The sequence below is a fragment of the Podarcis pityusensis genome, assembly GCF_964106645.2.
Source record: "Podarcis pityusensis genome assembly, chromosome: 11".
Classification (NCBI taxonomy): domain Eukaryota; kingdom Metazoa; phylum Chordata; class Lepidosauria; order Squamata; family Lacertidae; genus Podarcis; species Podarcis pityusensis.
The window spans coordinates 61,868,203-61,895,994 of record NC_138036.1 but is presented as its reverse complement, the minus strand read 5'-3'; the positions used below and the strand labels follow the sequence as shown (position 1 = coordinate 61,895,994).

The 27,792-nt window shown below is 47.2% G+C and overlaps 1 protein-coding gene across 4 annotated transcripts in view; it reads right to left on the bottom strand.

Moving 5' to 3' along the window:
• CEMIP2 (cell migration inducing hyaluronidase 2) overlaps positions 1 to 27,363 on the bottom strand; it is a 75,856-nt gene extending 48,493 nt beyond the window's left edge. Inside the window, exons 1-2 of one of the 4 annotated variants that reach the window (XM_080972296.1) lie at positions 27,341 to 27,363; positions 4,445 to 4,787 (exon numbers count right to left, since the gene is read on the bottom strand). In XM_080972296.1, the coding sequence (XP_080828422.1) occupies positions 4,445 to 4,775 (331 nt within the window). In that variant the 5' untranslated portion in view covers positions 4,776 to 4,787; positions 27,341 to 27,363. Of the gene's footprint in view, positions 1 to 4,444; positions 4,788 to 20,536; positions 20,561 to 20,911; positions 21,048 to 24,022; positions 24,129 to 27,340 lie in introns of those variants that run through there. The other 3 variants (XM_080972294.1, XM_080972293.1, XM_080972295.1) reach the window with 3 other exon arrangements.
• Positions 27,364 to 27,792: the final 429 nt, after the last annotated feature.

Genomic DNA, 27,792 nt, shown 5'->3' with positions numbered 1-27,792 from the left:
TTTATCTAAGGATCAAGGTCAGTCCCACGATTACTTGTTTATGGTGGAAAATCCCCTTTTAGTATGGCCAGTTTAGAGTGGAAAATTCCCTGGCCAATTGTAGCAATTTCAAAGTTCTTCTAGGGGGACACAATAGCAGTTCCAATTTGCAACAATAAAATAGCAATTCCAACTTTCAAAAAGCCCCCCTTTAGCCAAAAAGAGCAACAGTTTCAAGTCAAGTGGAGCTTTTCAGAGTCAAAGTATCCCTCTTACAGAGCTAGCTGTCAAAAAGTTGCACTATCCTTTGACAGCGCGTTTCCCAATACGGCAGTTCAAATGTCCCTTGACAGTCAGTTCCCAGGCATTAAGTGATGGTCTTAATTCCCTTTCGCTCTTCTTTTGTGGGCGAAAGATACTTCCCCTTCTCCCTCCCCTCTCCCGCACCACAGGGAGGGAGTTCTCCTTTTGTTGATGTAAGATTTGAGTCTTTTTCAACGCAAATTTCAGGCTCTTTGCTTTGACAGTCTTTGCTTTGATCTATTTACATAAAAGGAAGGTGGACTTCCTGTTTACACCTTCCCGCTTCAGTGCCGAATTAGTCCTTTTTTCCTTAAGTTCCCCAATCTTCAAACTTAACCTACTCACGGGTAGTTGTTTCTTAGCCGAATTGTCACAGGAAAAAGGTCGGCGCTCTCCGGCAACAGCTGCGCGGCTTCACTCCACGGAAGAAGCAGTTGACTCTCAGCACCGCGCCAGACTCCCCGCTTCGCTCCGGAACTCTTTCCAGGGTTCCCTTGCAGATTGGGGGGGCGCTAAGGGTGCCCGCCGAGTCCCACGGTCACAGGCTTCACCCGCCTGTGATTTTCGAAGGGGTCCCCGCTTCGCCGTAGCGGCAAGACCCGATTTCCGCGGAGCTACTCCCTCAAGACTAGAGGGAATCCGCCATTGCCGATGGCGCCGCCTCCGGAAGTTTTTCTCTCTGTTCAGCTGTTCCCATAATTCATTTGGGTATACATTTCACATTAGGAAATACCATTGCTCTTCAGCTTCTGTGTTTTGGCCCACATTAAGACCATTTTTACATGTGTCCCAGTGTTTACAGGGCATCTTCATCCAATTGCCATTTTTTACTGTTTAAGATACCCATTTTCTGTTTTGTTTTAATCACAGCCTGCAATGATCTCCTTTTCAGCCCTTCTGTGAAAAAAGGGAGCCATTAGCTCCATTCTGCCCCCATGTACTGCAATGAGTCATGTACAATATCAACAAGTTACTGACTCATTCAGCCAAACTACTCATTTCCCTTCTCTCTATTCTTCCTTACCAATGATTCAACATTTCCTGATACAATACTTTACTTGGATGCAATAAAATTGTGAAAATTACACTCATGTTGTTCCTGTTTCCTTTTAGAGAAAGCTTTACAGTAAGTTTCACTTGACTATTAGGAGTTGCTTCCTGCTATTAAACTTATTTGGCTCATGCTGATAAAACATAATTACTTTGGATTCCTTCTCTTGCTTAGCTCTTTCCCCCTTAATTACAATAGATTTCTTATTATTCTTTATGCTCACTTGCATGTCCATGTGGAGTTCCCCTGCCAAAAAACCCAAACCCTTCTGAATGCAGTTTGAAATGAAATAAAATGACTGTGCTTTTTATTTAAAATATGCAACACCCCCCTTTTCACTATAGAGATTCCCAGGAGCAGCTTAAATTGCAAAATAAATGTTTTAACAAAACAACCACACAATTTTAGACATGAGGATGAGTCATTTGTGACAAACCAATTGCTGTAAACAGAATACAATATTAGGTGGACGTTTGGGCCAATTCTGGAAGGCCCGTCTTTTTTTCAATCCTCTAGTCTTCAACCTTTTCAGACCAAGGACCCACTTTTAACCAAACATGCTTTGGGAACTTCATTCCTCAATCTTTCACCCTATACTTGCATGGCGGTCGTATTCTGTTACGACTAACCTCTGATAGGACCATGACCCGCCAATCAAAGACCATGGATAAATCAACCTGTAGTGCTACTGGTTCTTAGCAATACTGAAGTGTGATCTTGCATTTGTGATCCCTCCCCTTTTGCCCTTTCCCAGTTATCTGAGATTAGGAATTTCTCCCCATCACTCATCTTAAGCACACTTCTTCAAACCATCTGTGCCAATTATCAATGCAAATGCTAATAATGGTTAAAACTATATTAATGAATTTTAGTAATTAGACAATTCTTGTTGACTATTTCAGTTATCAGAAACACTTGATAAATGTTATTTGACACTGTAGTAATTTTTATGAGAGACTTAGTTTTAAATGCACTGTCTAAACTCCATCAGATTGGATCTGTTTTATTTATACATTGTAACCCACTGTGGGATCATTAAATGACCAAGGGAAGGCTAAAAGAAGAAGAAATAATTGGATGTGTTTGAAGAGGAGGGGAGATGCATTTTTTAAACAATTCTAATCCAGTCTCTCCTCTGGAGTCAACTCTATCACGTTAACATAAGAGATACTAAAAGTTATTTTAACAGCCCAATAACAGTGTAGAAATAAACATGGGATTCAAATGGGTTAGAAGCTCTTTCTCCCTTCATTGCAACTGATTTACATTCTAGGAGTGAATCTCAGAACTAATAAGGAGAGGAGTTACTTTAATTACCACCAAGCAAGAACTGCAGGGTTAGTCAAATAAGAAGCATGGTTAGAGTGTAGGAGCAGGACCGGGGTTCAAATTCCCACTCAGCCATGAAATTCACGGCATGACTTAGGCCAGTCACTCACTCTGAGCCTAACTACCTCACAGGGTTGTTGTGAGGATAAAATGGGCAAGAGAACTATGTACACCACCTTGGGCTCCTGGGAGGCTGGGCTATAAATGCAATAAATACATAAATAATTGGTTTACGTGAGGAATTTTATGTTCAGATGGAATGATTTCTGCCCCCAACCTCAGGAAGTGTGGGTGGGGCACAGAGGGGGAAGAGGTGGGGCAGGAAGTCTCGCTGTGCAAGCAAAAGTCCTTGTGCAGGGCTTCCGCTGAAGGGGCTCATTATGGGAATCCAACCCTAAATGCATGATGACATCTAGCCGTTGGGCACGTGGCGTGAAGGAATATCAGCTGTGATGACGCTGCACAAGAATACTTGTCACCTGGAGAAACTCTGCTCTGGTTCTTTGCTGTTCCTGCCAGTGTTCTTGACAGACATGATGCTACTGCAGTGTGTACAATGCAGTCCTGTATTTTGTTCAGAAAACACTGTTCATGTAATGAGACTAGGAAAGACATTTACTGTATTTTTCGCTCTATAGGACGCACCCAACCATAGGACGCACCTTGTTTTAGAGGGGGAGAACAAGAAAAAAAAATTCTCCCCCTCTGCCCAGCGCCCCTTCAGCAAAGCGGCAGGAGGCACTGCGCAGAGGGGGGAGAATTTTCCCCCTCTTGTTCTCCCCCTCTAAAACAATGTGCCGTTCAAGGTGCGTTCAGTCGCCTTCAGGCGGCTACCTTGGAAGCCTGGAGAGCGAGAAGGGTCGGTGCGCACCGACCCCTCTCGCTCTCTAGGCTTCAGTGAAGGCAACCCGAAGCCTCCGGAGTGCAGCGGGAGTTCCTTTCGACCTGCTCTTTGGGGCTGGCGGGGGGAAGCCCACCGACAGCCCCAAAGAGCAGGTCGGGTAGCAGCGGAAAGGCGCGCGGCCTTCCCGCTGCTCCGCGAGCTTCTTGGGGCTCCCGGGGAAGCCCTGCTTCCCCCCCCGGCCCCAAAGAGCAAAGAGCCATAGCCACGCGCAACCTCTCCAGCCAGGAGAGGCTGCGTGAGGCTATGGCAATACCCCCACCTCCCGCAAAAGCCCACAAGAGCCGCGCACCCTTTAAGGAGCGTGCAGCTCCTGCGGGCTTTTCTACGAGGAGGGAGAAGGGACTGACTGGCCGCGTCAGTCCCTTCTCCCTCCTGAGGAAAAGCCCGCAAGAGCCGCACGGAGCTTGTGTGCGGCTTTGGGGGGCTTTTCCTGCCTGCCTCCCCCCTGCATTCACTCCATAAGACACACACACATTTCCCCTTACTTTTTAGGAGGGAAAAAGTGTGTCTTATGGAGCGAAAAATACGGTACACATTTTTCTGGAAAATGCCACCTTGAGCGGGACTATACGGATGCTGACAAATAGTTCTCTACTGCTGTTCTATATGTTATGTAACTTTGCTGTGGAAGCACAGAACGTGAGAACAGATGAAGCCAATGGGCCTTTATCACAGTCACTAGTGTCAACAATAGAGAAAGGTCCCTTTCTTTTGCTTTAACAGAGGAATAATTATGTGTGTTTTAAATTATACAATTATAAATTATACAAAAACTAGTTTTAAAAACTATCAATCTTCTTCCAAAACAGCAGTACAAATATTTGGATTTTTCTATTGGCACTTAGTAGTGGTACTAAGTAGTGGAAATGGAAACTCACCATCAGGAGCATATTTTGATGCTATCCCCAAAATAATGCCAAGTGCAATAAAAAATGAAAAGCTAGACATAGCAAAGCAGATGAGTGTGTTTTTGTGTCTTTTCTTTCTGCTCGCTTCCGCTTGACTGCGCTGCCCATCTGCTGAGGAGGCTACTGTTGCACGAGCTTCCTGTCTTCCAGAGGTAAATTTGGCTGAAGCTTGGTTCTTTGGAGGAGGAGGAGGACGAAATGGGACAATTCTTCCTGGGAAATAGCCAGAAGATTTATGGCTGCTTCCATTCTGAGGCTGAAGGAAGGCAGGAGTCCTCCCTCTGGGATCAGCGGCTTGCATGTTATGCAATCACTAGATTAAAAACAAAAGGAAAAAAAAAAGATTAATGTTGAAATGTGAGAGGAGTCATTTTAGTTATGCCCTGCAATTATTTATGTGGGAGTATGTATTCCACCAGGGACGCGGGTGGTCTAAATCACTGAGCCTCTTGGGCTTGCCGATCAGAAGGTCGGCGGTTTGAATCCCTGCGACGGGGTGAGCTCCCGTTGCTCGGTTCCAGCTCCTGCCAACCTAGCAGTTTGAAAGCACGCCCCAAAGTGCAAGTAGATTCATAGGTACCACTCCAGCGGGAAGGTAAACGGCGTTTCTTTGCACTGCTCTGGTTTCGGTGTTCCGTTGAGCCAGAAGCGGCTTAATCATGCTGGCCACGTTACCCGGAAAAACTGTGGACAAACGCCGGCTCCCTCGGCCTGTGAAGCGAAATGAGCGCCGCAACCCCAAAGTCGCCTGCAACTGGACTTAATTGTCAGGGGTCCTTTACCTTTTTATGTATTCCACCAGGTTACTCCAAAGCTAATGTAGTGCCAATGGTGCTTCCTAGCCAAGGACACAGCAGAAAGTTAACTTTTTATTATCCAAGATAACAGCTCTGGAAACCTACGCGCATCCCTCTATTGGCTAGCCAGCTATTCCTAGGTCTGAACTCTATGGCGCTGTTGCAGCAACTGGGGACCAGCCCCCTTCCACCAGTTGATGCACCTTCCCCTGATGGGCTGCGCTCACTCTGCCTGCACAGAAGCCAAGTCTGCTCTCTTCTGGTTCTTGGAGACTGTGGTACAGGGGAGGGTGGAGAGGCACCCTCTCCTTCACTTGCCTGGTCTGCCTCTTCCTCCAGCTCTGAAGCTTCCTCTGATTCTGACTCTTGCCTCTTGGCTGGTACAGGTCCCTACAGACCAGTGCCCCCCCAGTCTGCAGCACCCCTTCACCCAGGGCACGCTTGTCAGCATCTGGCCAGTCCCAAATATTTAGAGGAATTTTTTTGCAAAAAACAGCTCAAAAGCATATGCCAATTTTCATCCAGGTTCTGCCACATTTGCACAAGATCACACACAAAAGATTTGTCTTTATAGCCATTAGAATAACCTTTGAAGAAGTTTGCTTCAAAATCTATAGCACTGTTAAAAACCATTACTCCATTTCATGCCATGCTAACAGGACTATCATAAACTGCAATCACAAGTAAACTATTAGGATAATAAAACTGAATTAGTTTTAGCAGCTGACCTCCTTCCTCCTGCCGAAAAAAAGTATACAATTTTCTGTTTTTCAGGATATCTTGAATATTCAATGAATAGATTCAAGGAAAGTAAACACACTGTCCGCAACATCTCAGCGGTGAAGAAATTCTACACTTTACCTTTGAAGAATTCCACTTTAAGCTAACTCTGGCTGAGCTGCCAACATTAAATAAGAAACAATTGGTGGACTGGTGATGGTATCATCCCCAGGGCATTAAAATACAGCAAGATATAGGCTGGAGCTTCTGATGTGCCAATCAAGTCCAATATATATTAAGAAAACATCTTTATTAGGCTAACCAAGATGCCAGAAAATAGTGTGCAAGCTTTCAAGGTCCCCAGAACTCTTCAGCAGGCTAGATGGTTAAAAGAAAAAGACAAGTGAGGGGTAGCAGAGAAATTGGCTGCTGTTCAAACCAAAAGTCCTATACAAATTTCAGATCCCCACCTGTTGGACAAATTTGCCCCAGGAATCTTCCCTAAAGGGAGTCAATTGCTCTGTGAGAAGAAGGAGTCTGACACTGGGGTCAGGCAAAACCAAAGGTTGCTTATTCCTGAGACAGCGCTGCGCGAGCAACTCCCCAGCCTCATGCTGCAAAGAGGGCACATCAAAGGTACTTTATACGCTAAAGCCCGTCCAAATTTCCCTCCTACAATCTCCTATTGTTTAGGAAATTGCAGTTTACCAACTTCCTGGTCCACCTATTTCATGTTTTCCCCTTGATATGTACCCCCACCGTTACATACCCCCCTTCTTCATGCTGATTAGCTTTAGCTCCACCAGGGGTGGCTTGACTAATATTCACAGCCCTTTTAAGCAAGTGCAATAGCTTTCTGTTTTCCTCCTTTTTCCCTTGTGGTTTTGAATCACCCACAAACCGTCCTAATACCTTATAAGGCATTACCTTTTGGCTACTCTCAGCAATTTCTTAACGTTTTATCACAAGTTTCCTCTTTCTTTGCCATGCAAGCAGTTACAGCAAGGCATGGTCATTCCTGCTAAGCTTTTCTGACCTGTTTATCCCACACCACATGTTGAAAATCTGTTATTTGAAATACATCCTCCCAAGAACTGACCTGCCCCAACAGTGGTTTAAAAAATGAGCTAGAGAGAGATCATGTGCCACCCACCATCTGGATTTTTAAGACAGCTATTTAAAACTGGCACATAATAAAAGATGAACAGCTCTCTCAAATGTTATGCCAGTCTTCCACTTTCAGTTCGACTTGCAGATCTGTTTCCCAATTATACACGCAGGCTAATGTGATAATTCATTTCTCTATTACCAGGATATGGTCCATATAAAAACGTGGAGAGCCCTGCTGGATCAGATCCAAAGTCCACCTAGTGCAGCATCTCCTGTTTCAGAGAAAACCAGCATCTGCCCCCCACTCAACTATGGGTTGAGGCCCCCGGAAGCTTGCAAATAAGAGAACGTGGCCTTGTTTCCTGCTCCCTCCAACCAGGGGTAAACCACCCTCCTAAGTATTAGCAGGTTTTAAATATTCCCTGTAACTGCGGATAATCACTGTGGGTCTCTCATTTCCTTAGATGGAATTTTGATGCCTTTAACTTGAATAAGCAAGATTAACCCTAAACCCAGATACCTTTCTATGAAGCTCTAATTCCTGTAAAAAAAGAAAGTACAGAGTATGCCAACTGACGCCTGGTGTGCTCAACTATACACGGCATGCTCAGAAGGACTGAAACGGGCCAACAATAAAAACAAATGAAATATAGCAGCTAATCTCAAATCTTAGGCAGAAACATAGCAAGAACTCTTTCTTTGTAATGTCAAAGCTGCAGACTCCAATTCATCACTGCGATAAGATCATTGTGCCCAACGCTTTCAGAGGAGACAATGCCCTGCCAGACAGGATCAAAACATTAAAAGGAGTACAGGGTACACAAGTCCTTCATGTTTCTTGCACCTGTTCCCTGTGTCACCAAGGCTTCAGTCAAAATGGTCAGCCCAGTATAAAAACCAAGGAGTTGGACATGGTGTGTTTAACCCATTTCCTTTGTTCTAAACAAGAAACAAAGCAGATACAAATCACAGGACAGTCAAGTAAATTCTCTGAACAGCCCAGGCCTCAGCACGCACATTTCCAAGTGTGGCAAATGCTCATAACAGTAAGAACCTATAATACAAATTATGTCCTGGGGCCATTTTTTGAGAGTCCTCTTTCAGCACAAGTGTTGGTGCTGTTCTGGAGCCTGACAAAAAACAGTATCAATTTCAGCCAAATCCCCACCCATACCCCCTAATTTGAAGCAGTAACAAAAGAATTTTTATGCCAGATTACTTATTTGTAGAGTACGTATTCTCTCTTCCTTCAGCTATTCTAATTTTGAAACTTCAGAATATAAAGTATTCAGTATTTCCTTCCTCTTTCAAATGAATGCAGAATCAGAAACATTTATAAAACTGTAAAGTCACAGGGAGGTGATCACTGAGCAGGAGATTAAAATATCTGCAGGACTCCATTGCTTTCAAAACTTTGCTGACACCTGAATACATTAATGCCTCTTAATAACTTGTGCAGTGCAAATGAGCAGCAGTTACTAAAATGATAGTTTGACTAAAACAAATGATGACAAATGTATCCAGTAGGAAGTAAATGACAGTATAACATACCAATAGGATCCCCACCAAAACTTCCAACTTTTTGCTATTTGTCCAGATAACTGCAGAATCAGGCCAAACATCTATACTAAAGTCTAAAATAAGACTCAGCCACTAAAATTCACTGGAAGCTCTGACATTATATCCAAAGGCTGAGGGACCATATTATCTACTTGATTTTTGCCCCCGAGATTATCTTAGTCTCCAAATCCACTGAGAGAACGTACCTTTTCAATGAATGAATTTATCAGGTTTTTCAGGTCCTATTACAGGTTCAAGTTTGATTTGGCAAGAGAAAGGTGACTAGAGGAAGGAAGGCAATGACCTATTAGAAACAGACAGGAAGGCCCAGAAAAAAGCCAGAAAATTTCAGAGAAATGTCTTTCTCCTTTTAATCTTTTATTTTGGGCGGCGGGGGGGGGGTGTGTTAGTTTCTGGTCATTGTCCCCTGCAAATAAATAAATAAATAAATAAATAAATCCTGGTGTCTCTTTTCCAGGCCTGTGGCTCCTAGAAGCTGTCAGCATGAGACAGTAGCCACATCCCAGCTAAACCAGGTGAAGGTAGCCAATGGGTCTCATACCCTTGGTGAGTTAGGGACTTTCCATGCATGCAAAGACAGACATCAGCAGACTGAGCAGAATAGCCTAAAAGAGGGTTTAACCGTCAATAAGAGTTTGTGCACGTGCCGTAGAGAAAAGTGAGGGGCAGATCGGGCTCATCAACCTGGGATAACAGCCCATCATTGAGAAGGACAACTCTGATCCTAAACCTCTGCTGCCTTGTGGGGTATGTTTGGGAGAAGAAAAGTCTAAGGAGTAAACCCTACACAAATCAGGAGTGGAATCCCTAAGATGGTCAGATGGAGCCTGGTACACCTCCTTCCGGCAACTCCTACAGCCCAGCTGGTGCCAAACGTCTTGCTCTGCTTTCCTTTGGACCACATCATTGAGTCCAAGAGGAGAGTTTTGTCGTCCAAGCGGCCCAGGACCTCCAGATACAGTGGTACCTCTAGTTGCGGACACGATCCGTTCCAGGGTGCTGTTCGCACCCCAAAAAGTCCACAACTAGAGCGGGGCTTCTGTGCAAACACAGAGCACAAAGTGCGCCGAACGCTTCTGTGCACGCGGCGAAACCTGGAAGTATACACTTCCAGGTTTGCCGCATTCACAAGCCGAAAAGATGCAACATGAACCTAACGCAACACAAGGTATGACTGTACACTGCCCAGGCTTGTGCCCCATGAAGGTCAACATCTATCTAGCTAGAAAGGATCTGGGATTACTCGTTTGGAAGAATTGCCTAGTAGTTTGTAGGAATGTCACACCACAAAGTTCACATTTATGTTATGTACTGTAGGTGTACTCAATAGCAGCTGGAAAGGATCTAAGCCAGGCATTAGCAAACTCAGCCCTCCAGATGTTTTGGGACTACAACTCCCATCATCCCTAGCTAACAGGACCAGTGGTCAGGGATGATGGGAGTTGTTGTCCCAAAACATCTGGAGCGCCGAGTTTGCCTATGCCTGATCTAAGGGGTCATCATCGGGTCCAGTGTTAGACCATTTCGATCGGATACTCTCTGCTGATGTGGATAGACTCCTCCAAGCTGGTAGGCCCACCACCTGCCTCCTCGATCCATGCCCGTCTTGGCTGATTAGGGCGTGCCCAGATATCACACGGCCCCCCCTGGTTGAAATTATCAATTTGTCCCTTGGCACGGGGATATTCCCAGGGGAGCTGAAGGAAGCAGTGGTGTGTCCGCTCTTAAAGAAAACTTCACTAGATCCTTTAGATCTATCCAATTACCGCCTAGTTTCAAATCTCCCATATCTGGGTAAGGTAATTGAGAGAGCAGTTGCTGAACAGCTTGGTAGGTTTCTGGAGGAAACATCGGCTTTAGATCCATTTCAGTCTGGATTCCGTCCTGGTTTTGGGACCAGGACGGCTCTGGTCGCCCTAACAGATGATCTCCGCAGACAACTGGATCGAGGCGGGTCAGGACTGCTGATCCTTTTAGATTTGTCAGCAGTCATGACATGGTCATGGTCGATCACGATCTTTTGGACCACCGCCTCGCCGACGTGGGGATACAGGGCATAGCCCATAAATGGCTGTGCTCTTTTATCTCTGGTCGGGGACAGAGGGTGGCACTAGGGAGGGAAATGTCGTATTGCCACCCCTTGGTGTGTGGAGTGCCGCAGGGCACAATCCTCTCCCCAATGCTTTTTAACATCTTTATGCGCCCCCTTGCCCAGATTGTCTGGCGCTTTGGGCTGGGTTGTCACCAATATGCTGATGACACTCAGCTCTATCTGCTGATGGATGGCCATACCGACTTGATCCCGGACACACTGACCAGATGTTTGGAAGCTGTGGCTGGATGATTTTGTGGGAGCTGATTGAAACTAAATCCTTCAAAGACAGAGGTCCTCTGGCTGGGTCAGGATGGTATGGGGATGAGGGACCAACTCCCTTCTCTTGCGGGGGTCCAATTAGTGCCATTGCCTTCCGTTAAGAGTTTGGGTGTAATCCTTGACGCCTCCCTTTCCATGGAGGCGCAGGTTACAACAACAGCCAAGGCAACATTTTTCCACCTTCGCCGCATCAAGCAGTTGGTCCCTTACCTTTCCCGCCCCGACCTGGCCACAGCACTGGCCAGGCTACTGTAATTCGCTCTATGTGGGGCTGCCCTTGAAGCTGTCCCAGAAACTCCAGTGGGTGCAGAATGCTGCAGCGAAGCTCCTCACAGGGTCTCTGCCATGGGAGCATATTCACCCAGTGCTTTTCCAGCTGCACTGGCTCCCGGTGGAGTACAGGGTCAGATTTAAGGTGCTGCTTTTGACCTTTAAAGCCCTTCACGGCCTAGGACCCTCGTACCTACGGGACCGCCTCTCCCGGTATGCCCCATGGAGGACCTTAAGGTCCATATATAGCAACACCCTAGAGGTCCCGGGCCCTAAGGAAGTTAGATTAGCCTCAATCAGAGCCAGGGCCTTCTCAACACTGGCTCCAGCCTGGTGGAACACTCTGTCTCATGAGACCAGGGCCCTGCGGGATCTGATTTCTTTCTGCAGGGCCTGTAAGACAGAGTTGTTCCATCTGGCCTTTGGCTTAGAATCAGTTTGATTCCTTCCCCCTCTTTCTTTTTCCTTTCTCCTCCTGTGAAGAGGCTGCATCCTAATGTTTTAATGTTGTGTCTTAATCTTTTAAATTTTCTTTTAATCAACTTGTTTTTATTATTGGTTGTTAGCCGTCCTGAGCCCGGTCTTGGCTGGGGAAGGCGGGGTATAAATAAAATTATTATTATTATTATCATCATCATCATCATCATCATCATCATCTAGTCCAAGCCTCTGTAATGCAGGAATCACAACTAAAGCATCCCTGAAAGATGGCCATCCAGCCTTTGCTCTCCAATGAAGAAGAGTCTACCACCTTCTGAGCTCATGCATAGATTTGCTCTGTGATTTTGTTTTAAGTGGTCCTCTGGTGCAGGTCAGCATGAAATGAAGGCCCTCAGAAATTAAAGGCCATTGCTATAGACTTTTTCTGCCAAGCACCTTCGTTGGCCTTTAAGTTACCCACTCCCCAAGGGGAAGCAAAGTACAGACACCTGCACTCCTTAAGTACAGTATGTGACATTTGTATCACTGTAGATAAAGTACCCTATTTTAAGTACCCTAAAATAGGGCTGGGGAACAGACTACTTGGCTGCAATCCTACATTTACCTGGGAGTAAACAGAGGTGCATACGGTTGGGTTTTTAGAATAGATGTCTTTATCTATCTGCCATCTAGCTGTACTTACAATTACGTTTTCATGTCAATCAATACACTGTGATATTTATATACCAGTATAAGTGTGATGGGACGATGAGCTGCTTGTGTGTAAAATCCTAGTCCCTCAGAGTTTGGTCAAGTTTGCAAACCTCTGTCTGTAACGGAGCCCCTTAAACATGGCTCCGTCAGTCGCTGGCAGATTCCGACAGTGGTTGCTTTCGGAATCGCTTCCAACATAAAAGCTCCTTAACGGAAACACGTCTTCTGGACTCTCTGCGTGACAGTTTCCGGCGAGGAGTGGGTGTCCCTACAGGAGGTCCTGAAACCTCCCCACTGTTTTCGCTGGAAGTGTCTCTGAGCCATCCCTCCAGCTCCCTTTCCCTCAGCCCAGCTCCTCTCCCCCTACTGGTTCCCTCTTCAGCTGCTGAGTCTCTCCCAACCTGTGTGAGCCCTTTCACTTCCCTTCCTTCCGATGGCAGTTCCCTGACATCCACCTCCCCTCCAGGGCCCCCTTCATCCCCTCTCGCCCCCTCCTCTACGGGCGGTGAGGAGGCAAAACCCCGGAATGAACTTCCTTCATCTTCCGATGTCCCGAACACTTCTCTCCACCTGTTGCGGTTCCTGGTCTCGAAGTACTCCTCCTCCTCAGAGTCCATCTCCCCTTCCCCTTCCGATTCCGAGAATCCTTCCAACTCATCCTCCTCATCGGTGGTCCCAAAGTATTCCCTCCGGAACCTCTCCACAGGCTGAGGTTTCCTTGGGAACCTTTGATGGAACGTTTCTATCAATACCTCGTCATTGATATCTTCTGCCATTACCCAAGTGTTTTCTGACTCCGGTTCTCCTTCCCACGCTACCAAATACTCCACCTGATCCCCCTTCCATCTGGCGTCGAGGATTTCTGCCACATGGCTGCTGCATTCCCTTTCTTCTATGACCGGTCCCCGAGTGGCCATCCCTTCTCGTCCCCCCTCATACGGTGACAGTAACGACCTGTGAAATACTGGGTGCAGTTTCATGTGGTTGGGTAACCGGAGCCTGAAAGCCACTGGGTTGACCTGTTGAATGACCTCAAAGGGACCCAATCTCCTGGGTCTTAATTTCTTACAACCTCCTTTGAACGGCAACCCTTGGGTTGACAGCCACACCCTATCTCCCACCCTTATGGTTTCACCTTCCCTTCGGTTCTTGTCTGCCTGCCTCTTGTATTCTTCCTTCGCCCTTTCTAAGTTGAGTTGGAGCTGACGATGGATTGCTTCCATTTCTTCTACAAAATGCTCGGCTGCCGGGACACCCCATCTCTCCCCTTCTCCCCCTGGGAAAGCCCTGGGATGACACCCATAATTAGCCAAGAAGGGGCTCATCCCTGTGGACACATTCTCGGCATTGTTGTAGGCAAATTCCGCCAGCGCCAACTTTTCTACCCAGTCATTCTCTCTGTCATTGACATAACACCTCAGGTATTGCTGGAGGACCCCGTTTGCTCTTTCCGCCTGCCCGTTGGTTTCAGGGTGCCGGGCAGTCGAAAAGTTGACCTCCACCTGCAGTAAGCTCATGAGCTTCCTCCAGAACCTGGAAGTAAATTGTTTTCCTCGGTCTGAGACCACCCTCAATGGCACCCCGTGCAACCTAAAAATGTGTTCTACAAATAACTTCGCTGTCTCTTCCGCCGTGACTGCATGCGAGCAGGCTACAAAGTGGCACATCTTTGTTAGTAGGTCTACCACCACCATGATGGCTGTTTTCCCCTTGGACTTCGGCAGATCAGTCATAAAATCTATCGACACTGCCTCCCAAGGTCGTTCTGGGGTTGGTAAGGGTTCTAATAGCCCCGCCGGTGCCCGCCTCTCCCCTTTGGCTCGCTGGCATTGCTCACACCCTCTTACATACTCCCGTACATCTTCCCTCACCTTAGGCCACCAAAATTCCCTGGTGACCAACCACATGGTTTTGTGTTGTCCAAAATGCCCCGCCGTGGGGCTGTCGTGCAACTGCTTGAGTACCCTCCCCCTTAAGTCTCCTTCAGGGATATACAGTGCCCCTTTGTAATACAAAGCTCCATTTCTTTCCTCGAAACCCCCTGGTTCCTCTCCCTCACCCCTAAGACCTCTGAGCTTATTCTGGGCGTATTCATCATTCTCTGTTTCCTCTACCAGTTCTCTTTGTCCCACCAATGCCGCCCCACACACCCAGCGGTCCTCTGGAATGACATGTCTCTCTTCGGGTGCTCCCTCCTCCTCCAAATATTCAGGTTTGCGTGAGAGAGCGTCCGCCCTAATGTTCTCTGGGCCTGGCACGTAACAAATCTCAAAGTTAAATTTGGAGAACTCCTGGGCCCATCTCACTTGCCGTTGGTTGAGCACTCGTGCCGTCCTCCAATACTCTAGGTTCTTGTGGTCAGTGCACACTTGCACCTTATGTTGTGCGCCAATTAGCAGGTGCCTCCATCTCCGGAACGCCTCATGAATGGCTAGTAGTTCTCGGTCATACACCGTGTAGTTCCTCTCGGATTTGTTCAGCTTTCGCGAAAAAAAGGCACACGGTCTCCACTCTGACTCCTCCTTCCCTGGCTGCAGAAGCACCGCCCCAATCGCTCTGTCTGATGCGTCAGTTTCCACTCTCATCGGTTTTTGTAAATCCACATGCAGGAGTTGTTGTTCCGAGGCGAAGGCCCTTTTTAGTTCCTCAAATGCTCGCTCCGCCTCCTCAGTCCAAACGAACTTCTTCTTACTGCTGAGACAGTCCGTAATGGGCGCCGTCAGGTGGGCAAAGTTTCGGATGAACTTACGATAGAAGTTCCCAAATCCTAGGAACCTCTGCACATCCTTCCTTGTTTTGGGTGTTTTCCATTCCAGCACCGCCTGGACCTTGCCGGGATCCATGGCCAATCCCTTGTCTGACAGGCGATACCCCAGGAATTCCACCTCCTTGGTATGAAACTGACACTTCTCCAGTTTCACCCACAGCTGGTTGGCTTGCAGCCTGCTCAACACTTCTCTGACGTCTCTCACATGCTGCTCCTCATTCTCAGAATACACCAACACGTCGTCTAAGAAGGCCACACAATTCTTGTAAAGCAAAGGCCCCAGGACGTGGTTCATAAACGATTGAAAGCACGCAGAGCCTCCTTGTAGGCCGAAGGGCATAACTAAATATTCAAATGCCCCCAAAGGGGTGAACATGGTGGTTTTCCATTCATCCCCCTTCCTTATTCGTATCAGGTTGTACGCCCCCCTTAGGTCCAGTTTAGTAAAAATCTTTCCCTTCCTGACCCTTGTCAAAATGTCGTCAATCCTGGGCATAGGGAAAGCCACTGGTTCTGACACTGCATTTAAGGCCCTGAAGTCACACACAAGCCTCGGCTTGTTCGTGTTTTTTTTATCCACAAAAAACACTGGGCTGCCCCCCACCGCCCTGGACTCTCTGATGAACCCTCTCTTCAGGTTCTTGTCAATGAACTCTCTTAGCTCCTGCATCTCTCTGTCTGACATGGCGTACAGCTTGCCTACAGGGAGCTGTGCCCCAGGGAGTAAATTGATTTGACAGTCAAAGGGTCTATGCGGGGGTAATTGGTCAGCTTCCCTTTCGCTGAAGACGTCGCGGAGATCTGCGTATTGTCGTGGTACCTTCACGTTCTCCGTTACTTCAGTCCCTGCTAGGGTGGCTTGGGCCCCTGCCAAACCCTTTCCCTCTTTGCAGTGTTCTAAGCAATGTGCTGAACCAAAAGAAACCACTCTCTGATGCCAGCCCACCAGCGGATCATGTAACGCTAGCCAGCTCATCCCCAATATAATGGGAGCTCCTCCCAAGGTGGCCACATTAAACGCTATCAGTTCGGTGTGCCTTGCCACCTTCATTATCATTGGGACGGTCTGCAAGCTGACTTCTCCTCCCAACAGCTCCCTGCCATCGATCGTGGTCACCTGCAGGGGGTTGCTTAAAGGGATCGTCTGTATCTGGTGTTCAGCTGCAAACTCTTTGCTCATGAAATTGCAGGAGCTGCCTGAGTCCAACAGCGCCTTTATCTTTAGAGGGTGTCCGTTTGGCAGCTCTAGCGCCACTTCTATCACTAGGGCGGGTTTAGGAGGTTCTGGCGTGGGCACTTTCACTGCTCTTTGGCCTGACTGCTGTGCCCCGACGGTGGCAGCCAGGCGTTGGCTTTTACTTGCTTCGGTATTTCTTCCTCTCTTCCCTCCACAGCTCCTACCATCCCTTGCCATTCCTTCCTCTGGGGGCAGACTCTGGCAAAGTGACCTGGCTGTTGGCAGAGATAGCATTTCCGGGCGCCTTTCTGACGAGCTGGGTGTCTTTCCCCTTTTTGTCTGCATCCTGAGCCCTCCTCTCCTCAAGCCTCGCCGTCTGCAGCGCTAGCTGGACCTCCAACACCCGGTACCTTTCTTCCAGGCTTGGACCCGCTCCAGCTCCTGCTTCTCCGGTTCCGGCTGGGTTGCTCATGATGCCTTCTCCTGCACAAGCTGCTCACGAAGACTGTCGGAATGCTGTGATGGGACGATGAGCTGCTTGTGTGTAAAATCCTAGTCCCTCAGAGTTTGGTCAAGTTTGCAAACCTCTGTCTGTAACGGAGCCCCTTAAACATGGCTCCGTCAGTCGCTGGCAGATTCCGACAGTGGTTGCTTTCGGAATCGCTTCCAACATAAAAGCTCCTTAACGGAAACACGTCTTCTGGACTCTCTGCGTGACAGTTTCCGGCGAGGAGTGGGTGTCCCTACAGGAGGTCCTGAAACCTCCCCACTGTTTTCGCTGGAAGTGTCTCTGAGCCATCCCTCCAGCTCCCTTTCCCTCAGCCCAGCTCCTCTCCCCCTACTGGTTCCCTCTTCAGCTGCTGAGTCTCTCCCAACCTGTGTGAGCCCTTTCACTTCCCTTCCTTCCGATGGCAGTTCCCTGACAATAAGTTCTAAGTCAGCAGCCAGGCACAGAGCTCAGTGTCCTTGTGCAGTTGCTTTGACAGCTGATTCATTTCTGGCCAAGAAGTTACTACATCCTTGTCACCTCAAAACAACTTCCAATGAGACTTCAGAATATAAAAACCACAATTAAAAAAAGAAAGAAAGTAATGCCGTAAACATACGAATCAGTAGCAAGAAAACAGCAACAGCTGAATTAAGAGGCCTGGGCAAATAATATTTTTTTAAGCTGGCACCGAACACTCAAAAACAACATGAACTAGACATATAGAGAAGGGCATTCCAGAGACTGGGAGCCAACAGGATATATTTTCCTGCCAATTAACATTAACCTCAATTAAGAGAGTAGGTTTTTTAAAAAAACATTTTTCATTCAAAGTGGTACAGTTAGTCTCATTTCCCCATCCTTTCGCAGGCGGTGGGGGGCGGGGAGGGAATAAGTACATGGCAATATTTTCCTTCTGCTATTATACTGTTGTTTTGTTTAAATCTTTAATATTAATTGTGATATTTTTAATTCTTTCCTGGGACCTTTGGATGAATGGCAGACTTAAAATACCCCAGATAAATAAATGACATTTCACTTGTAACAAAGAACATCAGAGATGGAGAAGCGGGGGGGGGGGGTGTTAGGGTAGCACCAAGAGGGAGAGAGAGAGTTGGGGGAGTGATGCTACTCTATGGGAACAAAGATGCAACCTAATGGAATATTTTGATTTTCCATATCAAGTTCTTTTCAAAACAAGGAATCTCATACTACAAGGTCCATGGCACATTTAATGGGTTATTTGATGTACCACTGGACACAACTTCAATATTAAGAAAAACATTCTTTTAAACCTTGAAATGGCTTGCATGCAATGCTAAGCCAAACCAAACCAAACCATGGCTAAGCAGGAATTAACCAGTGTGCTGGTGCAGTTAGATCTTCATGGCTGCTCCTCTCCTCCCTCCTTCGGCTGCACTACTGGGAGCAGGGGAGGAGGGAAGTGGCCAAGATTTTCTAACTGTGCACCAGCACACTGGTTAATTCCTACTTAGCCATGATTGTGAATGAGGCCAAGTTGTAGCTCTTCTCTATTGTTTTGAAAAAGCTATACAGGAGGAAAGCTTGCTGTGGTCCACCCATCCCTAGAAACAACAATCTATTTCAGCCCTGCCACGATTATTCACATTGAGAGCTAATGGAGACCAATAAATTTAACAAGTGTCCAAACCATTTCATATGAGGTCTGTTAGATGCCAAGTTGCACTTTCTAGATTTACTAGCATGTACACAACTCTGGACACAACTACACCAGAACAAATGGCACAGTAAAGAAGCAGTTTTATCATACCTACAGTGTAGTTTCAACGTGAGGTTCCACTACATCAGCAACTGCTGCATAGCATGAACTTCATTAAAATATTAAATTTCATGTGGTCTATGACTGCTAACCAAACTAGCCAAACCGTTATGTGCACTTGCACATACTTTGCCTATAAGTGGTTGCATAGGTTACCTGGCATTCATCTTTTACTTTTTCCTGAGAAAAAGCACTACGTTTAGAGATATCAGAGATATCCACTGCCCCACTGGCACACACCATAAAGGTTATCTACAAGATGATAGGAAATGCCTTTTGCATTGCATGCTTTCATATGGCTTCATGAAAGTCTAAATGCATGCGATGTGGCTCAAATAACGTGAACCATACAACTCCAAATAAGTTTTATTCTGTACTGTTAGCAGAAGAGGACATCATCAACATACTTGCTGACAATGTAATTCTTCATACTTGATCAAACAGTATGATCAAAACAAGATGAAAGCTAGTAACTTACATCTGATGAAGGGAATGCAGATTAAGTGCAAGCAAGTTACTTTTATCTGGGGGTACCAGAGAACGTGGGGTGAAGAATGGGCTCCAGCAACAAAATCAGTACTTCTGGCAGCATCTCAGACAATTCATGAATTGAGCAGCAAGCAATGGCCATAAATAGGGACACTGCCAAACATGCAAGAATTTTCATATATGTATGAGAAGCCAAGAATCCTTGCACACTTGCGTTCAAGTGTAAGTGACTGCTGGCTTATTCCATCCAGCTCTCACCTTTGGAGGGAGTTTTCAGTTTGACTGCCAAGTCTCAAGCAAAAGGAGGAGTGTGCATAGGTAGGATAACTGGAGAGATGGGAGAAGTCTCTTCCTTACTGTAGTGACTGGTTTTTGTTTCTGCATCACCACTTCCAACAAAGGAAGAACTGTAGCTGAGCAGCAGCAGATCCCAGATTCAAACTCCAGCATCTCTGGGGAAAGGCTGGGAAACCATGGATAGTTGCTGCCAGTCAGAGAAGACAATACTGAATTAGGCTGATCCATTTAGCTGTGATTCCTGCACTGTAGGGAGCTGGACTAGCTGCCCCTTCCCACTCAGTGCAAGTCAACTTCCTATGGGCTTAACAGCAACATAGTATAGGATGCCAGGTTCCTTCCCTCTCAGGTTAACAAGGCAACTTGTAAATTGCTTGCTTCTTGCAGTGCCAAGAGGGCTGGGAAAGGTCAGGAACCTAGGAACCCATCTTGTACAGATATGGACAGAAAGTCTAACTGGCCCAATATTTTCTGCACTAACTGGCAGCAGATATCAGACCAGTGATTCGTACAGGCATTAAACCTTGGATCTTTTACATACAACACATATGCTCTACTACCAAACTTCTACAGTCCCTCCCCCAAAGAGAGCAGATCAAATTCAGATTCAGAGTGAAGTGTGGAAGATTTGGGGGGGGGGAGTGTCCCTGCTGTTTGAGATGAGAAACTGCTGAGGAATGTGGGAGCTGTTGATACAGGGAATTTGCAGGAGGGGGGTTGCATTCTGGGTCATTGTGCATGATGGCAGAGCATGTATAAAAATAAATGCACATTAGCGTGCCCTGCCCCCTTTTCCTGCCACTTCTGGGTTTGTGGCGCTGTGCATGCGCATGGTCGCAAGTGCTTTAAACACACAGAAAATGATCATTGCCTGTACTTTCAGATGGGATTCAACCTCATTAAAAGTCATGCTGTGCCATTACAGTTGATTAGGACGTGTTGCTCAATAATCCAATTCCACTCTTTTTGTTAGCAATAAGGAAAGTGATGAGGGAGATGACAGAAAAGTGTGGGATGCGATGTCATCTAACCCCTCTGCACAGGAATCAAATGCTCACCAAATGGCTCACACCCTCTAAGCTCCAGGAAGACTATGCTCCTTCCGCAGGTCCTCTGGCGGCGCCCGAAGGCGTTACAGAACCAGGCCGCTCTGACTCCCCCTTTGCCTTCCCTCCTCCTTCCCATATGCATTCCCAGAAGATGAATGCCCGGCTCTTGCCCGACTGGTCTGAAGGAGTTCCGAGCGAGAGAAAAGGCGGAAAGCAGCAGCAGAGCAGAGGGAGGAGTCTCGGGCGCTGCCGCCGAGCGGGGAGGCCGGGGCCGGCGAGGGGCGCAAGAGGCGCGGCCGGCGGGCGAGGCGAGGCCGGCGGGGGCGGAGAACCAGAAGGCCGGGCGGGAAGGGGGCCTGGAGCCGGGGGGGGGGCGGCACTCACCGGGGCCTCGAGCGCAGGCGGGGAAGAGGCGGCGAAGGAGGCGCGCTCAGGGCGGCGGGGGCTGAGGCATGGCGGGCTCCCTCCTCACGCAGCGACGCCGCCGGCTCCCCCGCCGCACCCGCACCCGCCGCCGCCGCCGCCTCGCCGCCCCGGCCCGCCCCGCCGCGCCCACCAGCCCCGCCTCCGGGAGGAGCCTCCTCGCCCGGCCAGGCGCGGAGAGAGGCGCCCGGGCGAAGAGCCGCCTCCGCCGAGAGAGCCCGGCTTGGCGTCCTGGAAGCGCCCGAGGGCCGCCCTGGGGAACAGACGAGGCCGGCGCACTTGGCGCCCTGCTCTCCGCCAAGCCCCCGCCGCTTCCCCGAGACGGCGCCTCGCCCTTCTGCGCGGAGCCCGAAGGGGAAAGGCGGCGGCGCCGCTGCTGCCTTCGAGGATCCCTGCGCGGCCCAGAAGGGGCGAGAGCGCAAGCTCGCCGGGCAGCAGCGCCAAAGCAGAAGGAGCCAGCGGGTCGAGGCGGCGCTGCGCTTCCCTCCCGCGGCCCCTTTTCGGAGCCCGGCCGTCGCGGACCGGGGCAGAGCTGCTCCTTCGGCCCCGAGGGCCTGGCGCTCCCGCAGCCCGCCCGCCCGCCCGCCGGGGGCCAGAGAGAAAAGCGGCCTCCCGACCTCGTTCCCCGCGGCGGCTGCCCGGATTTCTGTACTGCGCGCCGTGCAGGACTTCCCTGGGGATTTGGCCCTGCCCCGAACACCCTTCAGAACAGCTCCACACATACAAGGACTTGTGTTAGTGACATAACAAACTTTTTGCTCGGGAAAAGGCTACAACCACAAGAGAACGGTCACAGTGATCAGCTGCAGCAGCAGCAGCCTGGTAACCCTAAGGAAGTGCATTGCAATGGGAAAACAGGACCAGCCCTGCTTGGTTGGTTGGGAAAAGGGCCCTCTGGCCCAGCCCCCTTTTTCCACAGGGACCAGCCAGATGCCTAAGTGAAGCCTGAAAGCCAGATGTGGGGCTGAGTCCCGCTACGCTGCAACGCTTACCTTTTGGGTGTTCTGCCGGCAAGGATGACTTGGGGTTCCAAAGGTGCAGGGAAGACATCAGGCTAGAAGCCAAACATCCCGCTCAACAGAGCGACTCCATAGGCACCCAGCCAAGCAAGGGATTCCTCGTGAAAAACGCCTCCTTCGCCTCAGCACTAATTTCCCCCTCCTTCACCACTGGCCAAGGTACCTTGCTGCTGCTGCAAGAGTAGCATTACCCCAGTGGACACTGCCATACTGTGCTATTTCAGGGCCACACTTTGGGTCAGTTCTATCTTGCTCAGTATGGATAAAGTAGAGAACAGGATCATTGTGTGCAAGTTTTCCTAAAACACCCACCCCAGTAAAAGCAAATAATTGTTTCATTGTTTTCACATGCCAGCTTGTCCAGCTCTGTGGCTGACAATGTAGAAGTTAAAACTGCCATCAGGTGCCCAGAAAAGCAGGTCTTGGGATTACCATCTGAGAAGCAGTCCCTGTTTCTGTTTTCTTCTATTTCCATGTATATTTGTTTGACATTTTTCTGCTGCTGTGACATTATCAAAGTATTCACTACATACTATTTATTTATCCAAAGCAAATAAAGAAGGATTTGCACAGATATGCATTCTGCTTAAATAAGCAGCATGGAATTCAACTTTTTCTTCCTGAAGGTTATGTGACCTTATGGCAAAATGCCATTTTGTATGCAATTGGTATTTACAGTTTGAACTGATGCCATGTCAGAAAATTATCTTCTGGATCCAAGAAAAACAAAAAAGTAGAGTTCTTTCTGAAAATTAGAACATAAGACGTTACAGTAATTGCACCGCAATTATAATGTAGTGGATTAAATGCTATTTTAAAAAGAGCTTCACTACAAAGTTGGAGAACAGCTATTGTTTACCGTATTTTTCGCCCTATAGGACTCACTGTCCCATAAGGCGCACCTAGTTTTTTGGGGGGGAAATAAAGGGGAAATTATTTCCCCCCCAGGCGCCTTGCGGAGAGCTGCATGAAGTCTGGGCGTGCTGAGCTCATATTTGCTTCAGCATGCAGGCAACTCTCCGCAAGCCGCGGGAGCCCGGCGTGGGCTCCCATGGCTTACAGAGATCTGCGCGAAGCCTGGAGAGCGAGAGGGGTTGGTGCGCACCGACCCCTCTCGCTTTCCAGGCTTCAGCGAAAGCCTGCATTCGCCCCATAGGACGCACACACATTTCCCCTTCATTTTTGGAGGGGCAAAGTGCGTCCTATAGGGCGAAAAATATGGTAATATGTTTACACGTTTTCAGTGGAATCGTGTGTATTCAGAAGTAAACCCATTTAAAAGTTACTGCCAGGCAACTGGTAAAAGGGACGCGGGCAGCACTGGGGGTTAAACCACAGAGCCTAGGGCTTGCTGATCAGAAGGTCGGTGCTTCGAATCCCCGCGACGGGGTGAGTTCCCGTTGCTCAGTCCCTGCTCCTGCCAATCTAGCAGTTCGAAAGCACGTCAAAGTGCAAGTAGATAAATAGGTGCCGCTCCGGCGGGAATGTAAACGGCGTTTCCGTGCGGTGCTCTGGTTTTGCCAGAAGCGGCTTAGTCATGCTGGCCACATGACCCGGAAACTGTACGCCGGCTCCCTCGGCCAATAAAGCAAGATGAGCGCCGCAACCCCAGAGTTGGTCAGGGGTCCCTTTACCAGGCAACCGAGCACAGGTTTGCAGCATCAATTCAGTGGAAACTGTTAAACAAAAAGGTGTAATTTCTCTTTCTAATTATTGACAACTAGTAGCTATTGGGTCAATGGAAATCTGGATTCTGCAGTCGGTTAACTTCCTGTGAGAGGATGCATATATCCTTAAACAGCATTGTTTGTTTCACTGAAAACATAGTAAGGTTCAGTAACCATGACAAATATGGGCAAAATTGGAAACAGAATGCAACAAAAATAAAACATAAGCGAGAATTAGAGATCCTGAGACACAAATATTTATTGAAAAGTAAAGTGCAGCTCACTTGAGCTTTCAGTTGTCACAATCCTGCACATAGCAGAATATCCGAGTACTTAATTATAACTTTCAAAATAACATTGCAGAATAAAATACTTTTTACACTTACCTGGTTAGGAGTATCCAAAACACTTAATGATCTGCGAAGAACTAGAAATCCTTTTCTCTCACACAATAACTGCAGTTTTCTGTCTATATGGACAGTCAACAAATGAGCAAACAATCTAAGCTTTCAGGGAATGAATATAAAGGCTTGACGCTGCTAACAGGAAAGGCATTATCTATCATCCTCTCTGTTCAGGATGTCATGGCAGATTCTTATTTTTCTGACTTACAAAAACAGGAATTGTCTCATGTGACACATCCATGCGAGCCAAATATTGTTGGTAAAGGGATTGTGCAACCATTTCAAATCCAATGTTTTATTACTATCGGTGATACTTTTCAGTGTAAAATGACTTGAATCACAGTCCTAGGCAGAAGTAGCACCGATAAAGTGGGGCTTGCTCCTAGGGCAATTGCTGCCTTAAATGCAAAGACTTCATCCCTTACTTGGGATATTTGGTATTGCTGATTATGAATAGATCCCTCTTTGTCTAGAGAGATGCAATTGCTCAGCATCAGTACAATGGATACAGAACCATTGGGCAGACGGTTGTACATGGACTAAGGCTCAAATCCATGCTAGGTCATGGATTCACAGGATAATCACTATCTCACTTTCCCATGTGTAAAACTGAAATAATGAAATCACTGGGTTGGCATGGAGATACTGATGGTAACATTTCTTTCAGGGAACAACCGTTTTAAGTACATTGGTTTAAGTTGTTTTATCTTTACTGTAATTTTATTTTATTATTTTATTTAATTGAAAAGTGGTTTATGAAAATTCAAACCAAACAAAATACCAATTCTTGATATATTTTAAATGTTGCAATCTGCAGACTCTAACTCAGGGTTTGATGCGTGCCTACTTCACAAAGTTCTCTTTTTTGACATAGCATTAAGTCTATAGGCTACTGTGAGTATCTGAATCATGTGACATCTGGCTCCTCTTTTTAGTATTTTACACTTCAGTACCTCATTGAATTAATCTGGTAACTGTGATAAAGCAAATTTTATATATGCACAATGATAAACACAACTACTTCCCCTCATTTAGAGAACCCTCCAGGCATGAAGAGTCTGGTCCTGCAGATGATGTTGGACTCCAAATTCCATCAGCTCCAACCAGTGTGGTCAATTGCCAATGATGGGAGTTGCAGTCTAGCAGCGTCTGGGCACAGGCTCCCCATCTCTCTTTTAAACGGATTAAGGCTAAGTCGGCAATCCTTTGCAAAGTTCCAGTGATCTCACTTGCACTTTGCAAAGTTCCAATGACCCTTTCACTTAAGTAAACACATATAAGATCACAATGCAACGGTGCTTAAACCAGTTATTGCAATTTCCCATGCAGTATATCATTTGAATGTACTGACTACATTGGATGGGATATTTTAATTAGGTAATGCCGCCTCCAACAGTCCAGAAATAAACTCAGGTTACTTCACACCTGTTCAATTTTACCTATATGCCTCTTTCACAAGAAGTTGTTTTCTTCCACAAATAAAACTGGAAAAGTCAAATAGGGTTTGAATATAATTGCTGATGTGTTCTTGTCCCTGGCAACTATGCCAACAATTACTGGCAAGCTAAAATGTTTGTGATGCAGTATGATTCATGAGTCCCTAGAGAACTTCTCTGAATACAGCTGCACATATGTGCAAACCTTTTAATGATACATGACATTAGCCTTTAATTCTTGAAGGAGGAGTGTAAAGCTACAGGAAAAATAAAACCCAGGAAAGCTGCCTCATGAAATACATGACATATGAAAAAATCATAAAGAGGCATGCTATAATTTGTAACTGGAATCTCAAATTTATTTTGGGGGGTACGCATAATACTGAATTTCATTAGGATGAGATAACATGGAGGAAAGCAACTAATTTCATGGCCTCTTCATAATTGCTTTGTGGATGATTCAGCCAAAGTTCAGCACTTTAAAATCCCACTGATTTTAAGAGAGAGAGAGTTTGGATTTGATATCCCGCTTTATCACTCCCCGAAGGAGTCTCAAAGCGGCTCACAACCTCCTTTCCCTTCCTCCCCCACAACAAACACTCTGTGAGGTGAGTGGGGCTGAGAGACTTCAGAGAAGTGTGACTGGCCCAAGGTCACCCAGCAGCTGCATGTGGAGGAGCGGAGATGCGAACCCGGTTCCCCAGATTACGTCCTCTGCTCTTAACCACTACACTGTGCTGATGCAGTCAGTGGCATTTGAAGTTAACTATGGGTGGGTTGTGCTTTTTTTTTCTTGCAGTTTCAACCAATGTTTTCTCCTTTACAAAAACTTTCATTCCATATTTCTAGATTTAATATCCCTTGTTTTAATGCTACAAAAATGCACTAACGAAACCAGCCAGATGGACCAACTTCAGCTCCTACCTCCCATAAAACTCACTGGGCCATGCAGAAGAATGCCAAAACCAATAAAATATTATTATTTGCTGCTGTTCCTGCTTCTAATGAAAATCTCATAAGCAGGGATTCTTTGACAGCAATGCAAGATGTACATAAAAGACATTTTCCTCCTCTTTTTCTTAAAAAGGCTATTATGACTTGAAAATATATGGTCATGATTAGAGCTAATTTAGGATTAAAGCCATACATAGCTGTGATGAGTATGAGTTACTCGTGCGTAAACTGGTGCCTCTCTAGGCTAATTTGCCTTGTTAAACCTTTCTGACTGCACAGCCCTTTCTAATTGTGACTGCCTCAGTCACTGGCAGAATCCGTCAGTGGACGTTTCTTGAACCTCTTCCAACATAAAAATTGTTTGACACCCAGTCTCCTCCTCCTCTCACTGCGCGGGAGTCTTCTGCGCAGGGAGGGCGTGGGTAGCGGAGGACCTGTCCCCTCCTCACTGAGTTCCAGTGAAGAGTCCTGGAGCCCTCTCTCCGATTCCCCCATCTGCCCACCTTTATCCCTGGTGTTGCGCTTAAATGCTTCCCCCTCAACTGAGCTGTTTCTCCCCCTGCTGCTGGGTCCTTCTCCAGCATCATCTAGGAGCCTCCCCTTCGCCTCTCGCTCCGATGTCAGTTCCCTGACAATAGCTAAGAAGTAGATCATCTGCCTTGTATGCATAAGGTCAGTCACTAGCATCTCCTGATGGGACAGGGAAAAGGTCCATGCTGAAATGCTGGAGAGCACATTCCCGTCACACACACACACACACGCGCGCGCACACACACCGCCCTGCTTCCAAAGATCTCGTGGCTGTTTAGAACATAAAAACACAAGACACATAACATAATAGTAAAAAGCAAAAGCAACCCCAGTCTCCCCAGCGAGCTGATTAGCAGTCATCTCTTTGGCAGTCACTTACCAGAACAGAGGACAGGAGCTCTACACGTCACTCCAGTCAGCAGTGGCAGCAGCGGGCAAGCAAGCGGGAAATTGAGCCGGGTGGGTCCTTCGTGTTGTACTTCCTGGCACATTAGCTATGAGCTTTGGTTGCTGTTTTGGCAACAATAAAAATAGATTGGGGAGAGGATCGTCCATTTCAACACATATGATTACATCCGCTGATTCATAATGCCTATTAGCCACAAGCCGGTTTCCATGGGAGCACCATGTGAGATGATGGGATATAGCCTTAATTACTTAATAAATGCAAGGGCTTTGTCTATTATTTATTTATTTGTTGCATTTACATCTCACCCTTTTCTCCAGGGAACTCAAGCTTCTTTCCCTCATTTAACCCCCACAACAACCCTGTGAGGTAGGTTAGGCTGAGAGGTCCAAGGTGAGCTTCATGGTCAGGTAGGGATTTGAACT